At 48.0% G+C, this 9593-nt stretch overlaps 1 protein-coding gene across 1 annotated transcript; it reads right to left on the bottom strand.

Annotated features, from left to right (window-relative positions):
• Positions 1–871: 871 nt before the first annotated feature.
• Positions 872–9370, bottom strand: MGST1 (microsomal glutathione S-transferase 1). Its single transcript, XM_066590726.1, has 4 exons — positions 9213–9370; positions 4630–4747; positions 2236–2330; positions 872–1239 (listed from the first exon to the last, which is right to left on the bottom strand). The coding sequence occupies exons 2-4, from the start codon at positions 4744–4746 to the stop codon at positions 993–995; spliced, it is 459 nt and encodes a 152-aa protein (XP_066446823.1). The 5' UTR covers position 4747; positions 9213–9370; the 3' UTR covers positions 872–992.
• Between the last annotated feature and the right edge of the window lie 223 nt (positions 9371–9593).

The raw sequence follows: 9593 nt of genomic DNA, 5'->3' as shown, positions 1-9593 counted from the left end.
AAGGCATCAGTGTAGACCATAGTTGATGCCAATGTTTTAGAGTCCACTAGCCAGGAGTGTTGTCATAGGGACACAGGATCATTATTGTCAATGCAGAATGAGGAGAATATGGAGGTTTATGGGTCCTTTAAGGGTCATGCCGGTGATTCCTTCACTATGTAGCTCTCACCCCCAGTATATATAAGAGGTATTGTGGTACCTCCATTAGTTCTTCTTCTCTATCTGAGACCCCCAGACTCCTCAGATAGTCATGTGATATCAGTCCTGAACAGCTTAAATCTACTTTTGGTTATGTGTTCAGTTTCTAGTCAGTTTCTCAGTCTGTGTGATGCTGTTACAAGGATCTACCACTAGAGGGAAACATACTCCCGTCATAGTTACTGATGATGATCACACAGGAATAATAGAGGAGATCACAGCTCATCCTCCTGACTGGATATTTATGGTCCATAGCCTATTTAGGTGAATATGGAAGGTAACGATAATTAAACTGAACCCCCTGCAGGCAAAAATGGTACAGCCTCTAGCTAATGGTGTGCTGATGCATCATGGGATTGATATGAAACTGAAAGTAAAAAAATGCCAGCCTCAAGATGGTGACTGATCAGCATCAGACAGGGGGCTGTACTGCAGGGAAGTGGCTGCAATACACAGAGGAGACCTCAAGAGTCTGACCAGCGATTAGCGGGACAGGGATGGCAAAATATGTTTTCACTAGAGTGGCCTTTTAATCCTGCGATAGACAGGAAGATTGATGACAATACTGTGGTGGGTGTGAGATACAGCACCCACTGCTGTCCACATACATAGTATTCAGAAAAATGGTGCTAAGCTGCAGTACCGTACATGACCCTAGACAAGAGGGGCGCCATTTTTGGACACCAACTGATCTTTATTTCTAATGTTAAAAGGAAAGACAAAAAACAAGAAAACATTCACTAAAGACGCAAATGTGAGGGGCTCCTCGGACATCACGCCATCAGGAGGTGCCTTCAGATGTAGGCCAGACTGCGCACCGTAGAGTATGCCATGGATAACGTGACCAGGAATCCAACGAAGAAGGTCAGACCACGACTGGGTTGCGGAATAGGTGCCAGGTAGGCGATGGTGTGCAGCACGCGGCTGGCAACAAAGATGCGGAAATGCAGCAGAGCGTAGAACAGGTCCGGATTACTGAGCGTGTAGAGAAGACCCACAGTGACAAACGGGACGATGTTCTCAATGTCATTCAGGTGACACCTACAGGGGAAAAGCAGCCATCATTACTGGGGGGAGGAGCAGAGGGGGAGGCGGTTCTCTATCGGACGCAGAGCGCTAACGATACAAGGCTGCTGCAGATAACTTGGTGGCACCTTCATTGCAGATAACTGCGAGTCACGGTCGGGTATCCTAGATACATGTGGACGATTGGCGCCCTTATGCCGCTCCCTCCATCTCTAGCCCCACCTCTAAATCTGTATCAGGACTGACACCCAAAACCCAGATTCCGCACTCCACTGCGAGACGCTCCCATTGGACTGTCTGCGTCAGTGACATCACAACACCCAAACAGGAACAGACCCCCCAATAATAAGACTCCACCCAGTGACACAAGGGCCATTGATGCTCTTTCGTCTCTTGCATACCCGTGTCTCGGCGTCCTCCCTCCTTTCCCGGGCTGCACCCACTCCACCCGCCAGGATAGCAGCGTGACATACAATGTATACAGCAGCGCCATTATGGCAGTATACTACATGTCGCATTGGAGGAGCGCTGCCGTTACCTCACGCAACGATCACCACTTTTGGAGCCCGTGCGGGCGTCCTTGATGTGGAGAACATCGATTGCGTCATTTTGTTAACGTAACGTTACTTTCATACAATAAATGTTCTGTACGGAGAGAAAATATTAGCAAGAATACAACGGTGAGGAGAGCGACTCTCAGAAGCACAAGAGACATCGGCGCAGTGATTGCAGGGAGGTCTACTGCTGCCCTCCGGTGGCCTCACACCGCAGTGCACCTACAGCTACAGGCGCCACTCTCAGATCACTGCTGCAGAGCCACCAAGAAACAGACAGTGAAGTACGATCCACAATTACCAACAAACAAATTTCCATCTCTTGCTGTGCAGATGGGGAATAGTAACACCCCACATGGGAAAAGATGATGGCGCAGCGATGCTCCGCTAAGGATGGGAGTGTTAAGGGGAGCAACAATCAGACCCCCCATGCAGGCAGAGGGTTGGCAATTATTACCTGCGCACCCGCTCCACAGCTGGGTCCGTCCGGACATATTTTTTGAGGTCACCACCTTTGCTGACCATTGTGGCATCTTCAGGATTGGCAAAGACCTGGAACCGGGAGAAGATGGCTGGGTTTATTATGCTGCATTGCATTGTGGGTAACAGTATAGCATTGAACAAGAGTGCTACAGGTGAGGTTAATAGTCACTGACGTCCCTCATAACAGGTACACAGGAGGGGCATGTGCCCCGGGTACTGCATCCTGACAATACTTGTGCGAACACAAACTTTATTCAGTGATAAACAGGGAATGCTGGGAAGGAAGGGGGGAAGGGGGGGCTAATGGACTATATACACTTGTGTCAATCACCTTTCTACACAGATGGAGACCATTGACTCTAGGGTCCTTCAATAACTTTATCTACAGGCTCCTAGATCCCCGCTATGACCTCATCTAAAGGATCCTAAGGCCCCGTTATAACCTCATCTACAGGCTCTTAGGGCCCCGCTATAACCTCATCTACAGGCTCCCGGGTCCCTCTAAAACACATACTGGTCTCTGGGTGCCAATTCAACATTTTAGGGCCATGCTATGGTATCACCTCATCTATAGACTCCTAGGTCCCAGCTATCACCTAATCTACAGGCTGCTAGGGTCTAGCTATAACCTCATCTACAGACTCTTTAGGATCTGCTATAAACTTATCTACATGGCTACTAGGGCCACACTATAATCTCATCTACAGAATCCTAGGGCCCTGCTATCACCTCATCTATAGACTCCTAGGCCCCAGCTATCACCTCATCTATAGACTCCTAGGGTCCGGCTATAATATCATCTACAGGCTCTTAGGGCCCTGCTGTAACCTCATCTATAGGCTCCTAGGGCCCCCTATAACCTCATCTACAGGCTCTTAAGGCCGTGCTATAACCTCATCTACAGGCTCTTAGGGCCCCGCTATAACCACATCTACAGGCTCTTAGGGCCCCGCTATAACCACATCTACAGGCTCTTAGGGCCCCGCTATAACCTCATCTACAGGCTCTTAGGGCCCCGCTATAACCTCATCTACAGGCTCTTAGGGCCCCGCTATAACCTCATCTACAGGCTCTTAGGGCCCCGCTATAACCTCATCTACAGGCTCTTAGGGCCCCACTATAACCTCATCTACAGGCTCTTAGGGCCCCGCTATAACCTCATCTACAGGCTCTTAGGGCCCCGCTATAACCTCATCTACAGGTTCCCAGGGTCCCTCTAAAACACATACTGGTCTCTAGGTGCCAGTTCAACATTTTAGTATCCATGTTCCCTGAACAGAAGTCCCGAAAAACCAGTGATGTATCCAGACCTCAAAGAACTTGACCTCCTCCCACACCCAGTATTGCCCCTGCCCCGTGTTCTGCACCCAGCACTCCACCACCCCTCGTCTCACACCCAGTATTGCCCCTGCCCCATGTTCTGCACCCAGCACTCCACCACCCCTCGTCTCGCACCTAGTATTGCCCCTGCCCTATGTTCTGCACTCAGCACTCCACCACCCCTCGTCTCGCACCTAGTATTGCCCCTGCCCTATATTCTGCACCCAGCACTCCACCACCCCTCGTCTCGCACCTAGTATTGCCCCTGCCCTATGTTCTGCACCCAGCACTCCACCACCCCTCGTCCCTCTTCTCTTGTGCCCAGAATTCCAACAGCCCTTTGTCCTTAATCCTTAAACACCATTGAACCGCCTGGAGGTATTCAGACGTGCATTTTAGGCGCGTGAAAACAACGCAGCATTCTCTATTTCGGTGCGCATTTGCCCCGATACCACCGATTTGTGCAATGAACTGCACAATTTTGTGGTGAAAACAACACGCTGGAGACTAATTAAGGCTCCTCAGTCTTTTAAATCATGGCATGCGTGTGTATTACTCCGATGTGAATGGTTCCCAGCAGAGCAAAAAGTACAGTTAAATGTGCAGATACATGTGCAACAGTGCAACTTTTTGAGCAGTGAAGGTCACGCTATTGAGTGCGTTTTTGTGCTCACGCTCATGTGAAGCCACCCTAACGAGGCTGTGGACTCCAATGTACCTATAAGGCATTTCTTCCTTTCCACCTCTTTAGAGCTGAGCTTCCTAACTTGAAGGGTGGCAAGGTGCTCGGAGCTGTGCTGCCACGTGTGAGCTGTTGGACAGAGCAGTGTGAAGGAGTGCACCAGAGCTCAGAATACAAGATGGCATCTGCTTCCTGTTTTGGCACCACCCCCTCTAACATGCGCGGACTATGTCCTCTGGGGAAAGTATAGAACCAGTCGTCCCACGTCCGGATCTTGTCATGGGCCACATAAAATGACGTGCCTTGAGTTTTACACATGCTCTAGAGAGATGGCCTCAAAAGTGGGGTGTAGGTGATGACCCTTACCTTTCGGGTGACTCTGTAGAAGGCGGTTACCAGACTCATTAGCATCATTTTCACAAGAACGATGGTGGCGTAAGTGGCGTACGCTCTGAATACCTCATTATCTGCTAAGTGCGTCATCCTGAAAAACAAAAAAACATCAAACCAATGAGGACAATAAGCAATTGCCAGGGTAAAAGGCACCACACGTGAAGGTCAAGGGGCCATGGTTCCTGTAAGAATTAGGCACAAATGACTGAAACCAGAAAAACATTTCTTCGTACAAAACCAGATCTCCTCTCCTCTATGTGTACAGTATATGGGAGAGGTAGGGAAAGGGGTGCACAATCTCCTCTTCTCTGTGTCGATAGTGTATGTGGAAATGGGAGAACAGGATTTCCTCTCCTCTGTGTACAGTGTATGGGAGCAGGATCTCCTCGTCTGTATATACAGTGTATTGGGAGATAGAAATAGGGGATCAGGATCGCCTGTTCTCTATGTGTACAGTCTATTTGGAGATAGATGTAGGAAAGCAGGATCTCCTTTTCTCTATGTGTACAGTGTATACAATGGATAGAGATAGGGGAGCAGGATCTCTTTTCCTCTATGTGTACATTGTATTGAAGAGACGGGGATAGGGGAGCAGGATCTCCTTTCCTCTATGTGTACAGGGTATGGAGAGGAAGAAATAGGGGAGCAGTATTTTCTCTGTGTGTACAGTGTATGGGAGATATAGAGATATGGGAGCAGATTCTCCTCTCCTCTATATGTAAAGTGTATAGGAGAGATAGAGCTAGGGTAGCAGGATCTCCTTTTCTCTGTATATACAGTGTATTTGGAAATAGACAGGGGATCAGGATCTCCTCTTCTCTATGTGTACAGTGTATATAAAGATAGGGGAGCAGGATCTCTTCTGTGTGTACAGTGTATGGAGAGCTAGAAATAAAGATAGCGGCGCAGGATCTCCTCTCCTTTATGTGTACAATGTACGGAAGAGATAGAGATAGGGAAGCAAGATCTCCTTTGTGTGTACAGTGTATTTGGAGATACAGATATGGAAGCAGAATCTCTTCTATATGTGCAGTGCATGGGAGAGATAGGGGAGCAGGATCTCCTCTCCTTTATGTGTACAGTGTATGGGAGAGGTAGAGCTAGGGGTGCAGGATCTCCTCTTCTTATTCTGTACAATGTACGGAAGAGATAGAGATAGGGAAGCAGGATCTCCTTTGTGTGTACAGTGTATTTGGAGATAGAGATATGGAAGCAGGATTTCCTCTTCTCTTGTACAGTGTATGTAGAGATAAAGATAGGAGAGCAGGATCTCCTCTCCTCTATGTGTACAGTGTATGGAAGAGGTAGAGCTAGGGTAGCATGATCTCCTCCTGTCTGTGTGTGCAGTGAATGTAGAGATAGTGAAGCAGTATCTCCTCCTCTCTCTGTGTACAGTGTATGTACAAATAGAGATAGAGGGGATCCTGCTCCCCTATGTGTACAGTGTATGGGAGAGGTAAAGATAAAGAAGCAGAATCTCCTCCTCTCTGTTTGTACAGTGTACATGGGGATAGAGACTGGGATCTCCTCTCCTCTAGGTCTACAGTGTATGAGAGAGGTAGAGCTAGGGTAGCATGATCTCCTCCCCTCTGTACAGTGTATGTAGAGATATAGTGTAGCAGAATCTCCTCTCTCTGTGTACAGTGTATGTACAAATAGAGATAGGGGAGCAAGATCTCCTCTCCTCTATGTGTACAGTGTATGAAAGAGGTAGAGCTAGGGTAGCATGATCTCCTCCTCTCTGTGTGAACAGTGTATGTAGAGATAGAGACAGTGTAGCAAAATCTCCTCCTCTCCGTGTGTACAGTGTATGTACAAATAGAGATAGAGGAGCAGGATCTCCTCTATGTATACAGTGTATGGGAGAGGTAAAAATAAAGGAGCAGGATCTCCTCCTCTCTGTGTGTACAGTGTATGTAGAGATAGTGTAGCAGAATCTCCTCCTCTCTGTTTATACAGTGTATGTAGAGATAGAGATAGGGGAGCAGGATCTCCTCTCCTCTATGTCTACAGTGTATGGGAGAGGTAGAGCTAGGGAGCTTGATCTCCTCCCCTCTGTACAGTGTATGTAGAGATATAGTTTAGCAGAATCTCCTCTCTGTGTGTACAGTGTATGTACAAATAGAGATAGGGGAGCAAGATCTGATCTCCTCTATGTGTACAGTGTATGGGAGAGGTAAAGATAAAGGAGCAAGATCTCCTCTCCTCTATGTCTACAGTGTATGGGAGAGGTAAAGATAAAGGAGCAGGATTTCCTCCTCTCTGTGTGTACAGTCTATGTAGAGATAGTGTAGCAGAATCTCCTCCTCTCTGTTTATACAGTGTATGTAGAGATAGAGGAGCAGGATCTCCTCTAATCTATGTCTACAGTGTATGGGAGAGGTAGAGCTAGGGTAGCATGATCTTCTCCTCTCTGTGTGTACAGTGTATGTAGAGATAGAGATAGTGTAGCAAAATCTCCTCCTCTTGGTGTGTACAGTGTATGACAAATAGAGATAGAGGAGCAGGATCTCCTCTATGTGTACAGTGTATGGAAGAGGTAGAGCTAGGGTAGCATGATCTCCTTCTGTCTGTGTGTACAGTGTATGTAGAGATAGGGAGCAGGATCTCTGTTAGGTTGGCTACCCAGGGCACCCAAGCTATTGCTGTTCTGGACAGACGCGGGCGTCGCTCTGTTCCTCTGTGAATAGTCTTTTACTTTCCATCAGCACCGCAGGAGTTAACCCCAGTGCTCTCACCCAGCGGCCGCTATCTCCCTATTTAGCTGCACTTCCTTGCCTGAGTATTAGTGTTGTTTGTTTTCTTGTTCCCAGCTCGCTAGTCTGATCTACTGTGTACCAACCCTTGGAACTGTTTACCGGACTTGCCTGAACTCTGCCTGCCTTGACCCTTGGAATCGTGACCTGGACTTGCTAGAACTCTGCCTGCCTTGACCCTCGGACTTGTGACCTGGATTTCGTATATAATCAGCCTACTTCGATATAAGGTCTGTATCCGGCCTATCTCGTGTTGTGTTGCACCAGTGTCGCCAGCCCCCATGGGTCAGCCACCAACTACACCAGGATTACTCCAGTAGGTGGCGGCCTGGTCAGTTTCCCGCAGCAAAGGCCAGATCCCTGTACAGGGGTTAAAGGGTGAATACCATGGAAACACCAGGATAACGCCCTCATGTTTAGTCCAAAGCCAAATCGGTTAGTTGGCACAGTGGGTCCACACCCGCTCGTCATAAAAATCTCCTCACATCTATGTGTATAGTATATGTGAGAAATAGAGTTAAAGGAGCAGGATCTCCTCACCTCTATGTGTACAGTGTATGGGAGAGATAAAAATAGGAGGGCAGGATCTCCTCAGCTCTATGTGTATAGTGTATAAGAGAAAGATAAGGGAGCAGAATCTCCTCACCTTTATGTATACAGTGTATGAGAGAGACAGAGAAAGGAGAGCAGGATCTCTTCTCCTCTATGTGTACATTGCATGGGACAGATAGAGATACAGTAGGTGAACAGGATCTCCTCTTCTTTATGTGTACAGTGTATGGGAGAGATGGTGTAGCAGGATTTTCTATCCTCGATGTGTAGATTGTATGGTAGATATAGAGATAGTTGAAGAGGATCTCTTCTTCACCACAGTGTATTGGAGAGATAGTGTAGCAGGATCTCCTCTATGTGTATATAATGTACAGGAGGTATAAAGATAAGGGATGATGTAACTCAGGCTGATGTAAGGTACATATTAGGGAGGATTTACATGGTGACTCAGCAGATTTTTCCTGTGTGGAGTAAGGTTGTCAGTCATGTGAGGGAGGGGGGGTGAGGTCAGACACAAGGCAGCGGGTTTCAGTTATTTAAGATGGGGTGATTTTAAGCCAGTTTCTTCTTATGTGATGGTTATCACATGTTGGACCTATGTTATGAATAGTGGAGGTCAGGAAGGGGGGGGCACTTTTTCACATAGGTGGTGTATGTGTGTGGGTGGGACTTCATTCTCAAGTCATGTGACTCCTTCCTACATGTTATATAATAATCTTATAATGTGTTACTTATTGAACCCCTGGAAGGAGCAAATACTTCTGCATAGTGTGGCAACTGTCCCACCCTGAAGCAATTGAGAGAGGGGAATGCAGTAATACCATGTGATTACTGAAGGACTGTGAGAAACATGGAGAAGCTGTACACTTTTTGCACAGGGGCCCCTGCTGACTGTTTCCACCCCTGATGTTGAGTAATACATACATCACACCAACCTCGGATTGCAGAGCTCGCATAGCAGAGCCCACACAGTTGAGCCTGCACAGTTGAGCGCACATAGCAGAGCCCATACAGTTGAGCCTGCACAGTTGAGCGCACATAGCAGAGCCCATACAGTTGAGCGCACATAGCAGTGCCTATACAGCTAAGTATCCATAATAGAGCCCACAGAGCTGAGCATGCACCACAGAGTTCACATAGTAGAGCCCATACAGCTGAGCTAGTATAGCATAGTCCACATAACAGCATGCATCACAGAACATAAATAATTCAAACAGCAGAGTCCACAGAAAATTACTTGAATCCCACCTGAGAGCACTGAGGGTTCTGGAGCAGAACTTGCTGTGATCTGGAAACCAGACTTCCTGCTTCTCTGGAGACCACCCTCAGCCCACACCCCTAGTCTCAGCCTGTCCACCACAAGCCCACACCCCCTAGCCCACACTGCCTAATCCCAGCCTGTCCACCCCCAGCCCACACCCCCTAGCCCACACCGCCTAATCCCAGCCTGTCCACCCACACCCCTTGTCCCAATCAGTCCATCCTCAACCCACACCCCCTAGTCCCAGCCTGTCCACCCCCAACCTACATTCCTTAGTACCAGTTTGTCCACCCCCAGCCCACATTTCCTAATCACAGCCATTCCACCCCCAACCCACACACCTTGGTCTCAGCCGAGCCACCTACAGC

Source organism: Eleutherodactylus coqui, chromosome 2 (genome assembly GCF_035609145.1).
Source record: "Eleutherodactylus coqui strain aEleCoq1 chromosome 2, aEleCoq1.hap1, whole genome shotgun sequence".
Classification (NCBI taxonomy): Eukaryota; Metazoa; Chordata; class Amphibia; order Anura; family Eleutherodactylidae; genus Eleutherodactylus; species Eleutherodactylus coqui.
This window is presented reverse-complemented; position numbering and strand designations above follow the sequence as displayed.

Coding starts and splice junctions, on each gene's coding strand:
- MGST1 (XM_066590726.1), bottom strand. CDS start 4,746: ATGACGCACTTAGCAGATAATGAGGTATTCAGAGCGTACGCCACTTAC. Junction 2,331..4,629: donor TCTACAGAGTCACCCGAAAG/GTAAGGGTCATC, acceptor TCCCGGTTCCAG/GTCTTTGCCAATCCTGAAGA. Junction 1,240..2,235: donor GCTGTGGAGCGGGTGCGCAG/GTAATAATTGCC, acceptor TTTCCCCTGTAG/GTGTCACCTGAATGACATTG.